Source organism: Rousettus aegyptiacus, unplaced genomic scaffold, assembly GCF_014176215.1.
Source record: "Rousettus aegyptiacus isolate mRouAeg1 unplaced genomic scaffold, mRouAeg1.p scaffold_m13_p_14, whole genome shotgun sequence".
NCBI classification, from domain to species: domain Eukaryota; kingdom Metazoa; phylum Chordata; class Mammalia; order Chiroptera; family Pteropodidae; genus Rousettus; species Rousettus aegyptiacus.
Genome location: NW_023416289.1, coordinates 58,347,603 through 58,365,538, shown reverse-complemented (window position 1 = coordinate 58,365,538; position 17,936 = coordinate 58,347,603). Strand labels below are relative to the sequence as shown.

General features: G+C 52.6%; 1 protein-coding gene across 11 annotated transcripts in view; it reads left to right on the top strand.

The window, feature by feature from the left end:
- Positions 1 to 17,936, top strand: part of FAM169B (family with sequence similarity 169 member B) — an 80,213-nt gene that overhangs the window by 13,084 nt on the left and 49,193 nt on the right. For 6 of the 11 annotated variants that reach the window (XR_001596514.2, XR_001596513.2, XR_004954354.1 and 3 more), the window contains exons 3-5: positions 1,593 to 1,692; positions 12,701 to 12,786; positions 15,425 to 15,602. Coding sequence is in view for 8 of the 11 variants with exons in the window: in XM_016141831.2 (XP_015997317.2) it covers positions 1,593 to 1,692; positions 12,701 to 12,786; positions 15,425 to 15,602 (364 nt within the window). In the remaining 3 variants the exon portion in view is untranslated. The remainder of the gene's footprint in view (positions 1 to 1,592; positions 1,693 to 12,700; positions 12,787 to 15,424; positions 15,603 to 17,936) is intronic. The other 5 variants (XM_036232015.1, XM_036232017.1, XM_036232019.1 and 2 more) reach the window with 1 other exon arrangement.

The window sequence follows — 17,936 nt, the reverse complement described above, 5'->3', positions numbered from 1 at the left end:
CTTGGTATGCTCATCTCTAAAACGGGGACAGTAACAAAGCTCGCCTCATACTGCGGTTATGAGGATTAAATGAGATAATTATGTGTAATGCCTGGCCGGGCCTCAGTGTCCTCGTTTGTAACATGAGGGGATTGGTTGGTCTTTGATCACTAAGGTTTGGCTCAGCTCTAAAATTTTGTGATTTGTGATGACGTAATGTCAATTGGAATGAAGTGACATCTATTACGATTTTTAGCACTGATGAGATTGCCCTTTGAGTATGAACCTGAAGAGAATGGAAAGAAATGAGAACCATTTACTTGTTGGGCCTGTGGGATTGTGGGTGAAATTTTAAAATTGTGTTACATTTAAGATCCTACCCCTCGACCACCACTGTATTAAGTAAAAGGAGTATATCAGTCTTGGGCTACATATAAGACACTTTTCTTTCAGATTTGGGGCTGATCCTTTGAAAGAAACAAAATTTTCTTGTTTTGTACATAGAAGATTTCTTTCACTCATACCAAAAATCCTGGAAATTGTTGCTATCAGCAGGTGAAGTTGATTGAGGAAGACAGGGTTTGATTTCACTGTGCCGAAGGTGTTCCAGAATTCATTAAAGCAGTGGCCAGTCCGGTTTATATAGCGTAGCTTTCCTGAAATTTCGGAGATGCTAGTTTGTAAGCGACTCCTGGAAGAACCCAGTTCCCAGAGGTGGCTCATCCTTGGTTTGCAGAAGGAGGTCCCTGAACTTACACGCTTTTGGCGCCCCCCAGTGGCAGTTAAAGTGACCTGCAGTAAGGTGACCCGCAGACGGGGAGGCATGGAGGTGTGTACGGGCCTCCGGATGTGCTAAGAAGTAGTTCTCTGTGGAGGCCGCAGACTTTCACAAGCAGCTGCCTCCCTCACTCATTTTCCTGTCCCCTTCTTGGTCTTCAAAACACACCTTTGCAATGGAGCACGGTGACCTTTTGCCCTGGGTGCTGGGAGCAGTGAGTCGGAGAGCCACCAAGAGGGCCCGGGACGTGGGCGCGGAGAGACGCGCTCTGGGACAGTCCCAGCGTTCGAGGCCGCGGGCGCGCTGCCCAGTGAGCCCCGCGGTCATGAGCAAACAGGTGCTCGGGGCTGCCGTCCTCCATCCCAGCATCGCCACAGAGCCGGGGCCGAGCCTGTCGGGCCCAGAGCGGGCATGGATTTCTCGAGGCTGCTCGTAGGGACCCGAGCCAGGGCATCGGGCAGCCTGCGTGCCATCATGGGTGGACACAGGCTTGCCCGGGCTGCGCCCATAGCGTGGCCACGGAGCAGGTGTGTGGCCTTCAGCTTCCGCGGGCTGAGCCCGACGGGGGTGAGGGTGGGGGGTGCGCCGAAGCAGGAAGAGTGTGGGCCGGTGGCCGAGGGGAGGAGGAGGAGCGCTGAGTGGGAGGCGGCCGGGAGCCTGCGCCCCCCGTGCTCAGCCAGACGGCGTAGCCCTTCCATTGTATGTTGCCTGCGCCCGGTCAGGTCGGCGTCTGGGTGGCAGCGTTCGCTCAGTAAATACTGCGCTACTTGTCAAGTGACGTCCCCTGCCCTTGCTCCGACGCACGAACAAACTGGCAATGTTATTGGTTTTTCAGGTTAAACTCGCCGCGTCGTCTGTTCGCTTCTGTCCTTTGCATCGCGACGAGCCCCAACATCGACTGCTGGTGCTGCTTAACCCCCAGGACACGAAGACAGGTGGGTCGTTACTACCGCGCTTAAGAAGCAGGGATTCCGACGTGATCGCTTGCAGCTCGCGGAAGGAGATACCCAGGCGGCGATGGTCGTACCCTCGGGCTTTCCTTAGAAAAACGGGCAGCACTGATTTGTTCGCGGCGTTGACAGATCGGACTGTGCGTTACTCTGTTCATCGATGCACGTGTTGATTTTCATCCCGAAGACCCTGGACGCTCTCTCGCCACAGTGGCAGTACTCAGAGCTGCTTTCGAGGGCAGCACTCGCCGTCGTCATTGCCGACGGGCGCGTGCTGCAGGCACGGGGTGGAGCCCTTTTGTCAGTGTGTCACCGCAGCCTGACGAAGGGCCATTGTTGTCCCCCAGGGACCGATGAGGGAACGAGGCCGCCGATGGCCAAGCAGCTTGCCCAGGCCACACAGCTAGTGCCTGCTAAAGGGTTTTTGCAAGGTGGTGATGGGGTGACATTTACGTCATCCGTAACTCGTTCTTTCTCCCCCTGCGTCACGATGGGACCGTGTGTGACCTCTGGCAGCTCCTGGGAGTGAGTGTTCAGGAGAGGCGTGGCTCTGGCGTCGCTGGCCCTGGCGGGAGGCGGGGAGGAGGGACGGGTTCTGGCCCATAAGCCCGCCTCGAACCCAGGGCACTTGTGAACTCTAAGCAAAGCACCTGTCACTGACCCCAAGGGATTCCCAACTGCAATTCAATCCTAGTTAGAAAATTTCCCTTTTCTTATACTTTTCTCGCATTACAGATTTCTTACAGTGACCACGTACGGCTTTTCTAATAAAATATTAAAGGAAACAAGCCAACCCTTAATTAGTCGGCCCTTCTTGACCAATGCGGTATCTGGTGACAGGGTGTGGCTACAGGTCTTTAAATGTGATTTGCAAAGGGGGCCTGTGTCACCCCCCACCCCCACCCCTCACAGACTTTTGCCTTTCGCCCTGTGTGTCAGCCTGGAGTTTGTACTCAGAGGGGGCCCTCCCTGCCCGACTGGTGTCATGAAGCCCAAGGTGACATCCGTGACCTGGGAAAGCGACCATCTGGTTGCTAACTCGGGGACTCCAATGCGCTTAGCTCGCGGCCTGGCACTGTGGGCAGCTGGCCGCGAGGCTGGGAAGGGAGCTGGTCAAGGTTTAGGGTGTCTCGTCAAAGTGTAGTGGCCACGGACAAAGGGCTGGCGATGACCCCAGGCCTTCGCCTTTGCCTTGAATTTGGGACTCCACTGGGTCGGTAAGCGGCTAGTGACAAGATGTGCCCGCAGGAAGTCCTCAGTGAACAGATTGTCAGAAACTCCAAAAATATCATTGGCCGACTTTAAGAAAATGTCCAAATATCAGCAACCCCCCCCCCCACCACCACTTGCCCTTTTCCAGCATTTAACGATATTCCGTCACAGGTGTTTACATACAGTTTGCATAATGTAAACATATGGCTAACTCTTGTAAATCTGTTCCTTATTAATACTGTACTTAATTTTTCGGTTGTCTTCAAAAATGTAATGCTATAAATATTCATAAGCTCCGAGAAGCCTCATCTCACTCTGGACCGTTCCTTATATATAATAGCTCTTCAAATAAAGTTTCCAAATGTTTTGCGAACCGCCGGGCCTCTCGCTGCAGCGGCAGTTTCGCAAGATTTCCGAGAAGCCAGGCGTTGCGTGCGCATTGTGGCTCTTTCGTCTGGCCTTCGGAAGCGGGCGCGGCGTGCAAACACACACACCTCCGGCGCCTGGAAACGTGGGCTCCGGCACCGCTGGTGGCCTCTTAGGTCCTCGTCACGGCCTCGACACACGTGAAGGGTCAGCCGCGTGCGGACCCGTGGCCGTGGGGAACGCTGTGGCTGGTTCCTTTGTGCGTGTGTGTGCATGTGTGTGTGCACACGTGTGTGTGTGTGCGCGCGTGCGCGCGCGTGGGCGGAGGGGGGGAGTCCATGAAGCTGCCTGACAAGTCCCGTGGATGAGTTAATCATTGATGGACCGGTGGGATCCACCACGGTACCTTCTGATGGCCTGGACTGTAAACATTCCAGAGAGCGGCGATGGCAGAGGGCACACTGCTGGTCAGACACCGGGGGTGCAGCTCTCCAGCGCTCCCCTAGAGAAACCGGGGGTGCACTTTTCCCAAAGGTTTGAGAAGCAGGTGCCTCGTGCGCCTTGTGGGGCTCGCTCCAGACTGTTCTGATCGGAGGCTGGTTTATGCAACTGATCTCGAGTGTTTACAAAGATGAAAACACTGACTTCTCCCATCGACAAAGCCGTGGTCTTTGCCTCATCTCCAGACCGCGTACCCTCGCATTCTGGACTCCTGTTCACTGAGGACTTTGGTCTCTGTCGCTTCCTCCTGTGGCCCGCCGGGCAGAGAGGGCCGGCCCGGACTTTGGCTTCCCATCCGCCCACTGACGGGTGACCAGATAGGCCACTCGGCCTCTCCGGGCATCACTCTTGTCCTTGGCAAAGCGGGGGCGTCCAGCCCGCTTCCCAGGGTAGCTGTGGGCATGTGGCCTCGGTGGCGGGAGAGCCGATGCGAGGGCGGACGTGGCCTCGGCCGCGTCCCTCCGCCGCGACGCGCCCTCTCTCGCTCTCGCCCTGCTCCGTGGGCTGCGCCGCAGAAGCACGGGGTGCGGGACGGGGCAGCTGCTCGTCGCCGCCGGCCACGCCGTGGCTTCGGAGTCAGCCCCGCGGTGGGTGCGGCGCGTGTGCCTCACCGGCGGGACGGCTCGCCGCGGTGGGGCAGCGTGGGGTGCTGCCAAGCGCCCCTGACCGTGAGAAGGTCGCTCCTCCTGCTCCCCGCTCACTGCCCCCTCGGCCGAGTGTCACAGAGGCCGTCCGGAAGCAAGTACTGATCAGGGCCGGGACGACGTGCCTGCCCGCCGGGCAGGAGGGCAGACGGCAGGTCTCCCCCTGGAAAGGGACAGCGAGGCCCGCGGGCAGCTGGACAGCGGCCGGGTCCACGGCTGTGTTAATGGAGAACGTTGTAGCTCAATTACAGTTTTTCGCTTTTTGGTGCTGCTTGGCCCCTGTGGCAAACGGGCGCTTGTCTGTGGAGACTGAACCGGGGTGACGTTGGCAATCGCAACCACGTGAGCGAGGCCTGGGGAGACTCAGGCTCGCTAGCCCTGAGGAGGGCTGCTGGGGTCCAGAAGTTCACGGCTGAGCAGGTGTTTAGAGTGTCAGGTCCTGTGTTTTCCAAGGTGATCGTAGGTGGTGCATTGGAATCTCAGGAGGAGAAAAAAGATGGTCTTTGGAATTTTATTTCAGTCCTGAACATCCCAAGGAAAAAGTTTGTTTCTTACTCCTATGCCTTTAATGCTGATCTAACTCTTGTTACTTTCCATTACAAAGAGGAAGAAAAAAAAAGGCCTCCCAGCTGTATGGCCCTTAGTTAGAATTTAACAATTCATCTTTGCAAGATTTACATTTATAATAAAAGCAAGTGATTCGGTCCTACAAGACTGCCACCCACACCCCCTTCCGACACCGCCAGTGTGAGGACCAGCTTGTTAGCCACACTTCAGACCCATTAGCTAGAAATCAGAAATCTCCAGGACCTCAGGTTCGATTAGTGGGCCAGAGCAACTCACAGAACTCAGAGAAACGTTGTACTTACTGGTTTATGATAAAAGGGTCCGACTCAGGACCAGCCAGATGCAGGGGATGCACAGGGCGAGGTGTGGGGACAGGCAGGAAGCTTCTGTGCCGGCTCCGGGTACCACTCCCATGTGCCCTCTGCATCAATCAGCTGCCTCCCTGTGGGTTTCCATGGCGGCCGCCTTACCTAGGCAAGACTGAGTAAATCATTGACAGATTCAACCTCTGGCCCTGCCCTTCCCCAGAGGTCAGGGGCCGGGACTGAAAACTTTAGTCACATGGTTGGTTCTACTGACCGCCAGTGCCCACCCTTAGATGGGTCCAAAAGTCGCCTCATTAGCATAACAAGAGATACCTTTCTACCTGTCATCACTGAAAAATCTCAGGGGTTTTAGGAGCTCTGTGCCAGAAACAGGGAGGAAGATGAAATATATATATTTCTTATAAATCACAGTATCACCCACATTTCCTGCCAATTTATAATCAATTTTTTTTTTTTTTGCTATTGAGTTGTGTGAGTTCTTTGTATATGTTTGGATATTAACCCCTTATTAAATTTATGACTTGCAAGTATTTCCCCTTCTTTGACACGCTGCCTTTCTATTCTGCTGATGGTGTTCTTTGCCGTGCAGAAGCTTTTCACACTTACCCAGCCCCATTGGTTCATTCTGCTTTTTTCGCCTTTGCCTTGTTTCAAATCCGGAAGATCTAGCCCGAGGCTGATATCAAGAAGCCCTTATGATTTTGATTTGCATTTCCCCCCTAACATCTTTTCAGGTATTTACCGGTCATTTTTATGTCTTCTTCGGGAAAACAGTTTAGAACCTTTACTCACCTCTACATTGCGTTGTTTATCCTCTGACCATTGAGATGTAAGAATTCTTTACGTATTCCGGATACAAGCCCCTTACCAGATACACGGTTTGAAAAAATTTTCTCCTATCCCGCAGTTGTCTTTACTTTCTCGGTGGTGTCCTTAGAAGCACTGCAGTTAGAAGTGTTTATAACGTCCAACTTACCTGTATTTTTTTATGTCGTTCTGTTGCTTGTGCGTTCGGTGTCCTAGCTAAGAAAACTTTGCTCGTCTGAAGAATAAGCCTTTCCACTCTTCCTTCTGGTGTGTAGCTATGTCATTTGAAGTTTCGAAGGTGCACATTCTTTCTTTTGAATCCAAATAATTAAAAAATGCTGACTTTTTATAGTTATGCGATTTTCATGCCACTAAACACACACCCAATCCATTATTTAGCATACATTTCTGGTTCATCCTCAAAGAGATTTCAAGAGGTTTTCTGAAATGTGTGTCTGAAATTAAGAACGAGGGGAAATCTGGCTTCTGTAATTGTGTGACTTATATTTAATTATTCTCCTAACATTCATCAGAAGGTGGAGCGAGGCTTGGTGAGTCCTCTGGTCTTGGCGAATTCATGCTGATTTTAAAGCCAGTCTTTCTCCTCTAGGGTCCTCACAGACCGTCCTTCATAGAATTCGCTCTCCGGGGAGCAGGTGTCGGTTCTGAGACCCGCCTCTCCCCCTCACACGCCAGCGTAGCCCTGGCTCGTGTTCGGTCTTGTCGGCCCACTTCCGGTGTCCATGCTCTCAGAGACGAAGGGTTACAAGTTCAGGGTCATGTTCTCAGGACCTTCTGGCCCTGGGATGTAAATTCACCGGGTGAGGAGACTTCTGCTTCTCTAAAGATAGCTAAGGCACACCTTCGGCTGCCAGCCTTGCTCCTAATTTGGGGACTCCGCCCTCTCAGTGTGGATGGTTCTCTGAGTCCATTAGCGTATCTGGCTATGGTGTGTTTCTTCTCGGGGTTTCCCCTGAGTCCCGCCAGCCTAACCAGGCAGCTCACTTGTTTCCTGGAACATTTTCCCAGCTGCCTGAACTCACTGCTTTGATTTTAAAGGATCGCGCTGGTCCTGTGGACCTGGCCTCATTCACGGGGAGCCTCGTCCGTCCCCCCCGCCTCGTGCTGTTAACGTCTGACCCTTCCGGCAAGCTCCGGAGCCACAGGTATGGATTTTCTGGACAATCTCATCTTATTCTGCTTGTTAGGAAATGGTCAGATTTTTTTTTTTTCCGGCTCTCTTTTTGACACTGTTCGTGTGGTTAGATGATCAGAGGGCAGGGCAAAGACCGTCCAGTGGCTGATTAAATACGGCAGTTTGTGACTGAGTCACACAAAGGAGACCTAAATCACTGGGCCGTGGAAGCTTCCAAAACATGGGGACTTGGGGGTGTTGCTGCGCATAGGGAGGAGCCACCCCTGGTTCTCGGCGGGGGAGTGGCAGTCTGATCATCGTGGGGGGTGGGAGGCCTGAGAGGTACACCGCTCCCCACTTCCCTGCGACCTCCGGCCTTCCCTGCAGGCGTCCGGCACCAGTGGTCACACGGCAGCCGCAGAGGCTGCTCCTTTACCCTGCAGGGCTGGGGACTCCAGCCCGGAAGCAGTGCCTGTGGAGGCTCGGGGGACCCCTGAAAGCAGCCCCCCAATGCCGAAGCAGCTTCTCACTTTGCAGAGTCTGGCAACGAGCCGCGCCAGCCCCTCCTTCGGACACTCTGAGTTTCCTTCCCAGATCTTCTCGTTGTGCTCCTGGCCCCTGTCTGCCGGGGTGGCCGGGCCGAAGGGGACGCGGCCTGGCCGCGTGATGCAGGACACGCAGGCGGGGTCCGCGGTCGGAGGCGGGCTTCTGTCCCTGGATCTGCAGCCGTTCAGACTGCCCTCCTCATGGTCAGGAGGGAGATGCACGGAAGGACGGACGGGCCCGTGAACCCCTGGGAGGCTGGCAGCACCCCGGGGACGGATGCGGGGGCTGCGAGGGCGTGGGCTGGGGAAGGGGAAGGGACAGCAGGACTGGGTGGGCTGCCGGCGGGGAGGGCGGGGGGGCGATGCCGGGCCCCTCGGAAGGAAGAGCTTGGGGCGAGCGCAGCTCGAGCCTGTGTCTGAAGCCTGTGGGCCGTCAAGTGGGAGGGGACCCGGCCCCCGGGGGGGTGCTCTCCGGCCCCCCTTCCTCCCTCCGCTCCTTCCCCGTGGCTCGTCTTAGCGGGGCGGGGAGGGGTCGGGCCACGTGGATCTTCCCGGCTCTTCCCACAGGGCGTTTGGTGTTAGTTCCCTTCGTGGGGGCGGGGTGGGGGGTGAGGGGGCAGACGGGGGCAGGGGAGGCGGCGAGGCTGAAAACAGGAAGCGGGACACTTGCGGAGAAGGCAGAACGCCCACCCCCCACCCCCGCCCACCCTCCTCCAGGACAGTTTGTGACCAAGCAGAGCGGTCATCCTGCAAATTGCCGCCAATTTATTTATGGTTTGTGGCGATTGCACGTTATGTGCACCCTGAGAAAAACAAGCAGGGCGTCGAAAAATTACGATCTTTCCTGGAAAAGCGAGCCCATTCGGGGCCGTGGAGACAGCATGAGCCAAGGGGAGCATTGGGGTGCAGCCGCCTGCTCTGCGGCCGGCACGGCCGGGTCCAGGCCTTCCCCGGGCTGCGCGTCAGTCGGGGCAGGCGATGGTGGGTCAGGAGCGGTGCGAGGGTAGAGTGGGGTGTGAGACCTTCTTCAGAACTGGGGGGCCCTTGTTAGGACATTCCTCACCCCTAAGCAGAGACAGGAGTAAGGGTGGCCCCCATGAAAAGTGCCCCGGAGATCCTGTGTGTACCTTGAAGAGAGAGGCCTGACCTCTGGCAGAGGGTGTGGAACCCCAGCTCTGCTCAGCGGGGTGGGCCTGTACCCCGACTGAATGCAGTGATGTCCTGTCTGTCCCCTAAGGTCAGGTTAACATGCCAGGCGTGGGGGACAGGCTGCTAATTTGGAATGTGGAGAAGTAACGGCAATTTTCCTAGCATTGAAATGTGACGAAGCCCCCAAAGGGACCACCCGGCGAGCAGCCCTCCGTGGTCCTGTGGACGTTGGCTCGTTACGTGTTGGATCTGTCTGGATCTTGCAGAAGTAACGCCAGCCTGAGACGGGGCCCGTCCCCCGACCTCGCACGCCCGTGGAGGCCCCGTCGCGTGGGTTTGACAGTGGGGTGAGAGCTCCGCCAGCCGCGGCCTGAGGACCTGCTCCTCCTGCAGCCTCCTGCTGGCCTCGAGGTCTCTAACAGGCATTTCAGAACCGAAAACCCTCCCCCTCCTCCCCGTCCGCCCTTCTGCCCTGTCCTCACCCTCTTCCTCGTCCTCAGTTGCTCACCTGCATCCCTTCCCCTCAAGCTTGAGAGGTGGCCGCCTCCACCGCCTTCCCTCTCTGTCCTTCTTTGAGACCAGCCCGAGTCCCTGGTGGTCTGTTCTGCCTCCCGTCAGCATGATCGCCGCAGTCAGCCGCCCCCCTCACGCCTTGGCCGGGCCACCACAGCCCCCCACTGTCCTCCCTGCCTCTGGCCTCGCGCCCGCCAGAATCCACTCTGACGGACGAAACCTCACCGACACCGCGATTGCTGCGGCTGTGCGACGGGTCTCGTGTGGGACTCCGTCCGGCCTCCACATTCGTCCTCCTTCTACATCGTGTTGGCCATTCGGGGTCTTTGGCTTCTCCGTGGAAACTTCGGGATTGGTTCGTCGATATCTACAAAATAACCTGTTGGCATTTTGAGTGACAGTGCCTCGAACCTGTCGATCAAGTCGGGAAGAAACAACATCTTGACAATACTGAGTCTTCCTGTCTGTGACCATAGAATATCTCTCTATTTAGTTAGTTCGTCTTTGATTTCGTGCATCAGAGTTTTGTAATTTTCCTCATATAGATCTTGTTACTTACTCGTAAGCGTTTCAGTTTGGGGGGCGCTAACGGAAATGGTGTTGGGTTTTTAGTTGCAGATCCCACTTGCTCGTGGCCGGTATAAGGGCAGGCGACGGGCTTTTGTACGTTGGCCTTGTGCCCTGCAGCTGTTCTGCGAGCGATATTCCCAGCCCTTCCGCTGCCTCGTGTGGGTCTCGCCGAGCTAACCCCACTGCTTGGGAGGCCCCGAGAGTGGCCTTGGACTTGTAGGGCTCTGCGCCTCTGCTCACGCGTTACGACGCCCGCAGTAATCTTACCTGCTTGTCTACCTGTGGGGACCTTACCCAGCGCTGCCAGAGCCCAGCACCCCTCAGCAGAACTGACTCCCACCTCCGGGTTCTGGCTCCCAGCTGAATTCCAGCGCTTTCCATGTGTTCCCTCGTCTGGGAGCAGCTCGTTTGGGTCTCTCTTCCTCTGCGGGCCGCTGCTCCCAGGGCCGAGGACAGAGGCCCACCGTCAGCCTCTGGGGAGCTTGGCGCTCAGGGGTTAACGTCAGTTCACCAGGCTGAGGCTCGGAGAAACCAGGTCACTGAGACCTTAGGGACCTCTCTGTCCTAACTTGTTTGGGAAACTCGTCTGGAGTGTCATAGACCACAATCCGTATCACCTGTCACGCAGAGGGAGAAGCAAAGTAGCTCAGCCAGACCGAACTAGCAAGGCACACGCCGTCGACTGTCGTCCCCACCACACAGCCTCCTGCCGGGGTCCGGTCTCTCTGCTCAGGCCCCGGATGGTGCAGAGCCTGGGGACCGGGCTGCATTTTTCTTTCCAAAGCCGAGTGATGTGCTTCCTGAGCTCCAGCTCTCAGACCCGGCTGGCGTCAGGGTCTCAGAAGTGCTGCCCTGAGGCGGGCTCTGCACTTGCTGTCAGCCCTCAGGGTCCATCCTTTGTCCTTACTGAGCTGGGCACGGCCTCCCTCCACGGGCTCTGCCACCCCAGCCCTCCTTCCCCTTGACTGGGTGTCACGCCTTTCTGATCAAAAGCTGCCGCTCTCCAGAAGGCCGATTCTATTTTTCAAGAGTTGGTTTGAGGACAGTTTATTTTAGGCCCGTTCAGTGTGATCAGAGCTCACCTTCATTGTTATGAAGCAGCCTAAGATCAGGTCGAAGACAGCGGTTCGATCTGTTTGGTGACAACTTGTGTGACTAATTAATGCTTTGCCTGGCGCTGTGAAGCGTGCTTGGCACCACACGAACACGAAGTCATAACACGCGTCCCATTCGAAGCTGTCTTAGTAAATTGAGCATCTTTCATTGATTCACCTCGTCAGGCAAGAAAATAACCCTTATGGCCTCATGAACCTCCTCTGCGTTCTAGCAGGTGCCATTTTGAACATGAATTTCGTTGAATTAATAAGGCAGATGTCAAGCATTTAATTGGCCCTTCTCTCGCAGCGGGCTCTAACAATTTGGGGACTATTATTGGAGATGATCTAATTCAACAATGACGGGAAACTAACAGTGGCTGAGATGCTGTTGGTCTTTGGGGAGGAGAGGCTGGCCGTGCAGCGTTAATGTTTAATAACTGGCTAATGTCATCGTAACGTGGTCTTCACAGAGTTTTCTACTAAAGTTCCGCAAAGTGCGGAGAGGGATAAGGAAGAAGGTGGCGGCGGCTTACTGAACCTGACTGGCCCACAAAATGTGCTCTAACGCCTTGAGCCTTGTATTAAATTTTCAAGTGACTTCTGTTTTCTACTCCGTGTTATCATTTTTCTCCCAATCTTCAGCTAAGACGGTTTGACTGAAGAGAGGCGTCTTTTTATTTTGTGGTTTCTGGATCCCTTGGGCTCAGACTCCTCACTTGAGAAGCAAGTCTAAAAATGACAATATAGAGAAGATAGCAGAGGAGAAATTAACTTGTGGTATATCCATTCAGTGGAATAGTATTCAGCACCAAAAAAGGATTTTGAGCTATCAAGCCACGAAAAGATATGAAAGAACTGTGAATGTACATCACTAAAGTGAATAAACCAACTTGAAAAGGCTGCGTGCTGTATGATTCCAGCTCTATGACGTTCTAGAAAAGGTGTAACTATGGAGACAGTGAAAAGATCGGTAGTTGCCGGGGGCGAGGAGTGGGGGGACGGACAGGTGGAGCGCAGAGAGATTTGAGTGAAAACACTCTGTATGGTACCGTCGTGCCGGGTACGCGTCATGATACACTTGGTCACACCTTAGGATGTACATGTGCGATCGCTACCGTAAGCCAGGGCCGTGGGCAATCATCGCGTGTCAAAGAAATTACCACTCCTGGTGGGCGATGCTAACGTGGCTCACTCGACGCCCTTAGATAATGTTGGATTCGACTAAATTTGGGGAGTTCTGAGAGGTGGCACATAATTGGACTTGGGGAAAAAAAGTAATTCTGACTCACTGAATTTGTCAATATTGGCAAGTAGCTCTTTTTTGCCCAGCAGCGTTAGGATGCTTCCTGTTTTGGGATCAAAAAATGGGCCGTTTATGAAGACATCTGTGAAGTCCCCTTTGGGCGAGAGGGTCACCCTCTGTCAGGAAGGGTCAGCTCTGGAAATATCGCCTGCTCTACCCGCCCATAATCTTTCCTCTGTACCACGTGCGGTGAAGACTGCCCCCTGGTGGCCAGTTGGCAGTGTGCTCATCAGTGTTTTCTCTTGGCTTCCTCTCTAGTCGTGGCCGTTTACATCAAGGGGTCGTGGTGGTCCACGGAAGATGTACTCAGAACCTCCGATCCTGCAAGAGAAGGTCTGGTGAAGGTGAGGCGATGTCCTTTTAAACTGCAGAACAGGTTTTAAAAGTCACCGTACTTTCGAGCGTGTTAATAATAGGAAGTCGTCCGGCCCTGGGGATGCGTTTTCGGGGACTCCCAGGGACAAAGCACCACAGACCGAGGGCTGACACGACAGAAGTGTGTGGTGTCACAGTCCCGGAGGCTGGACATCTGGGGCCTGAGGGTCAGCAGGGTGGGGTCCTTCTAACGGACCTGAGCGAGAACCCAGCAAATTAATGCCGGTGAGAGGTTCAGCAGAATGTGTTGGGCCGGGGGGCCTGCGTGCTGGACGCACGTCGGTGGCCGTCCAGCCCTTTTCGTGGACCAGCCAGGTGCTATGAGCGGCTGGGGTACCAACTGCCAGGAAGAGTCCGATGTGCTCTTGAAATATATGATTTTGTCAGAACAAGAGCGGTTACTTCCTCCAAGTGTCAATTCTTCTACACAAAGATGAGGAATCCCTGCCCCCCGCCCCCAGTTTCTGAAACTGTGTGGCGACGCCCCAGCTGTATGTGGGGTAGCCCCCTCTCCTTTCATGGAACTTTGGGTGTTGACTTTTCTTTTTTCTTTTAATTACATTTTGTTTATTAGCCATCTCTTCATATATCACCAAAAACAAACAAAAGCTTTCTTAAAATTCTTTGTTAACAGAATTAGTGGTCCTAATTGAGGGCTTAGAACTGGATCTTAGTTTTGAGTTTTCAGAAACATTTCTGAGTCTGAATCACATGTCACCCCCTGCCCCCAACCCTCCAATAACGGAACTGGACAGATTAAGCACATTTTCTTTTTTTCTCCTTTTCTCCTGCCAGTTTTTGATTGGATGTTTTCCCTTCTGCCAGAAACAATCTGCTTTTCTCTTCTGGCTTTTCTCTGAACTTTTTGGTTTTATAAATTGAAATTATAACCTCCCACATTATGGCAATCAGGTTTTGTGACTAGCTCGCTATTCTTAAAGCCTGAATTTGGTTTGGCTGCCACTCTCTGAGATAGAAATCGGGTGGCTTCTCAGAGTTAACTGGTGTGGCGTTCACAACAAGTCTTTTCCTCATCTAAGACTTGGCTCCAGATGAAGGTGAAATAATTCACATTCTGGGCCAATTAATAAGTTTATTGGCACTGAACACTTTGTGCCATTTGCTAGGATGCTGCAGGTTTATTTTTATTATCAGAGTAACTGAAAGAAAAAAGAAAAAACCAACCATACAGATGTCTTAGAGACCACGTAGGTGGTTTTTGTCCTTGACCAGCGGAGGGGACTGAGGAGGCTCAAAGAGGTTGTGAGTCGCTGAGGAGCTCCGTCCGAGCGAATGTCGCCTGAGAAGGCACGAGTGATGATGATGATGATGATAAAAATTTAAAAGTCAAGTATTAAATATAAACCAAGCGTTAATGCTTACATTAAATGTCCCCGCCCCACAGTCTCGGTTCTGATGGGTGGAGATGCAGGTGGGCACGGCTGGCCTGGCCCACATGGGCGGCACCTGCTCGGCCTGCCTGCCCCTGGCAGAGCCCCCCTCCAGCTGTCACACGTCTGGTCTGGACGACCAGGGAAGGCAGCCACACCCTCTGAGCTTCGATGTCCTCACCTGTGCCTCCTGGGAGGTAGTGAGGATCCAGTGGTGGTATCGCATGGACAGAAGTCACCAGACGTGGTACTGCCGACCTCGTGGTGCCGCGTAGAACGGGACCACCAACACCCCCACACCTGGGCGGTCACACATCAGCGTCCCCAGAGTGGAATCCATACAGCAATACTGGCACTGTGTCGATAGTGGGTCGGTTTCATCCCAGCAGTCGCTGGGAGCTGTCCGGAAGACCGCACCTAGGAAGATGCCGAGACTCTCGCCAGGCCCAGCCCCTCACGTCGGGGTGGATCAGCCACGTGGGCTGGGGCCGTGGGAACGGAAGCGGAGGCCGCCACCGGTGCCACGCATCCGCCTGGCCGTGGGCCGGGGCCATGCAAATGCAGAGAGTTTTAACAGGCGGCAGCGTGACGTCAGTCGGGCGTGACGAGGATACATTTCCTCCATCTGCCCCGGCTTTGCTACGGGCAGAGACGGTTCCCACAGCCTTAGAAAGGAGTGCGTTTTGAGCCCCAGGCATCTTCTGAGATTGCGACTCTAAAGGTGTGCTTGAAATCTGCCGCAGATCATTGAAAATTAGTCGCTTTTGGTGTAGGAAATGATCGCCCCAATTTTTCACCCTTCTTTTGAGGGCCAGAATTCTGGGGCTTTTGTTAAAAATGGCAGATAGGGTTTATTTCTAGAAAACATCCAACGAATCAGCTGAAACGGTTTGCCCCCCTCGCCCCATGAGGTAACTTCCTGTTTCATTATATTGATCTCCGTCTGCTTATAGTTCGTGTCTTGCCTTGGGGACCCACAGAGTTCTAGGCACCCCCTCTCCTGGAGGCCGATTGGTGTGAAAGGTCACAGGTGTGAACACCTCTGTGAGAAACTATGGTTTGGCTCCTGAGCATGGAAAGAATCACGTGATGTAGGAGCACGCGCCCGGCTCCACGTGCGGCTCAGCTCCTAGTGCAAAACTTTTCACATCTCATTTTTATCTTTCATCTCACTTGGTCGTCCTTTTTTTTTTTTTTTTTTTTTTCCTCTCCAAAGGTTCAGTCATTTGGGGAAAGGATCGTGCTTTTCATTCTAAACGTCATTATTTTTGGAAGATTGGAGAGAAAATTGGATGACGATGACATGTTTTTTTTACCTCACTCTGCGAAGGAGCAGGCTAAAATCCTGTGGCGAGACGGAGCAGCAGTTGGATTTTACACGACCAAAATGAAAGGTAAGGGTCACGGGGCAGTGTGGGGCCAGGGGCCACCACCGTGTCAGGCCCGGGGAGGCTCTCAGGATTCTCCGAGGAATAAATATCACTGCTCAGAGAGAACCTTCCAGCACAGGAAGTACCACTGATTCAGCCGTCTTACAAATAAACCCAAGGCGTGGATTTCATTTTCATCATTTTTACTGGCAAACGGGGAAAAGCTCGTGCCTCTGATTCCCAGCTAGTGCCACATCCTCTGTAAGGTATTTGTTGCGGACAATGGTGTAGCATGACTTTGCAAGCACAATGCTTTTAATTTCTTTTCTTTAATGTTACCAATTAGCCGTCAGGACACATACCGTTGCTAAAGCTGGCACGTGGTGTGAAAGCATGCTGGATGCCAAGAGTTACAGACGTTACCTCAGAAGCGAGGGAGGTCGGCCATGACAACCAGTGAGGGTAAAAGGCTTAGTCGACAAGAAGTGTGTGTGGACCGTTTGCCCAAGGATTGAGGCCTCTGCTTTAAACTTGCTTTCTTTAATAGTTTTTATTTTTATTCTATTTTTAAGTTATAGTTGACATACACTATTATGTGAGTTTCCAGCATACGATGTAGCGATTAGACATTTACAAACACCCGCAAAATGGTCACCCCAGTGAGTCTAGTGCCCGTCTCTTGTGCTTTCGTGGTGGTCATATGTGTTCTTTGGCAAAGTGTCCGTTCAAATACATTTTCCATTTTTTATTGGGTTGCTCGTTTTCTTATTACCGATCTTTGAATGTTCTTTATCTGTTGGATATCAGTTCTTTAGCAGATATATATATTTTGGAAACACGTTCGTTTTGTCCTAATACTGTTTCTCAGAGTAGAAGTTTTGAATGTCGATCAGGTCTGCCCACATCGAGGCATGCCCTCGGCTCAGAAAAGCGCCGCACTCGCAGTCCGGGCTCGCGTGGCTCACACGATTCAGAAGGTCTCAGGAGCGGATCTCTCTCTCGTCTCTGCCTTCTTTTTGTTGGGCCCTCTGGGGTCCCCTTCACTTGTGCAGATTAGTTCGTAAGCCAGGCTTTGGGCGATGGCTTTGGATTTGCGTCTGCCTCATTCTGCCATGACCTCTCCTTTACATTTCCAGCTGCTTTCCGACTCCGAACCCCTGATCTGACACCGTTAGTGGTAAAGCTTCAGTTTTCCCCACCACGTTTTCTGCAGCCCTGGGGCTTGAGGTGTATATACCCTGTGGCCAGTGAGCTGCACACTAACAGGTTTTATCTTTTGCAGTTGCAATTTTTGGAAATTAAATTTTCCTCTGGTTTTGATGTGCTTTTGGATGCATTGTGGTGTCTCTTAATGATTTTTTTAAAAAATTTACTTCTTAAAAAAGTTACTATTTATGGGAATTTGTGTGAGTGTTACATTCCACCACCATTATCTGATCGAGGACTCATTTAGGTACGGATTATAGAATTTTATTCCTTGCTTTCCCCTCTCTTTCTCTAAGTTGAGAGAAGGGTTTATTTTTATCGAATTAAAAAAAAAACTGGTTGATATTAGCAGCATACAGCTAAATTGAAAGTAATTTAGATAGTGAATAGATACATTTGATAATGTTTCATTATTTTGCGCAATGGTTTCTGAAAAATCATGGGCAAGTGCGTGTGATTTACTCGACTCCAGGAGGAGTTCTGGTTCAGAAGGAGTACAGAACGGCGAAAGACGTTTCTTGAGCCTTGGCTCTGTCTTCGGTGCTTGTCATAGTGTTACATAGTGTCGTTGTGCTGATGCTTAAAACATGGGCACAGCACGCGGCGTGCATCTCAGCTTCATGACAGAACAGTTTCTCTGTGTTCGTTTAGGTCACGTGATTCAGACTATCTGATAATTTAGCTCGGGCTAGGCTGAAGTGGATAATTTCCTTCTGCGGGGAGAAGAAAATGCACAGGTTCGTTGTCTAAATAGGATCACGGAGGCCGGGTTTTGTCTACTTTAAGAGTACACATTGTCCCTCAACACATTCTTAGCACAATCATTTATGTGTGTGACTTTTCTATTTAAAAAAAAAAAAAAATCAGACAGTGAAATTGACCCTGTTTTTGATTTTACAGTTCTATGATTTTTTTTTTTTTTTAGAAAACTTATTTTTCAGTCATAGTCGACATACAACCTTAGTTTCAGGTGTACAACAGAGTGATCGGACATTTTTACACCCTGTGAAGTGATCTACGCCTTCTGAGCCATAGAGCGAGTCACGTAACTGCAACCACAATTAGAATACGGACTAATCTCATCATCCAAAAAAACTGTTTCCCGTTATCCCTAGTGGTTCCTGCGTTGCCACCCCCAGCGCCTGGCCACCA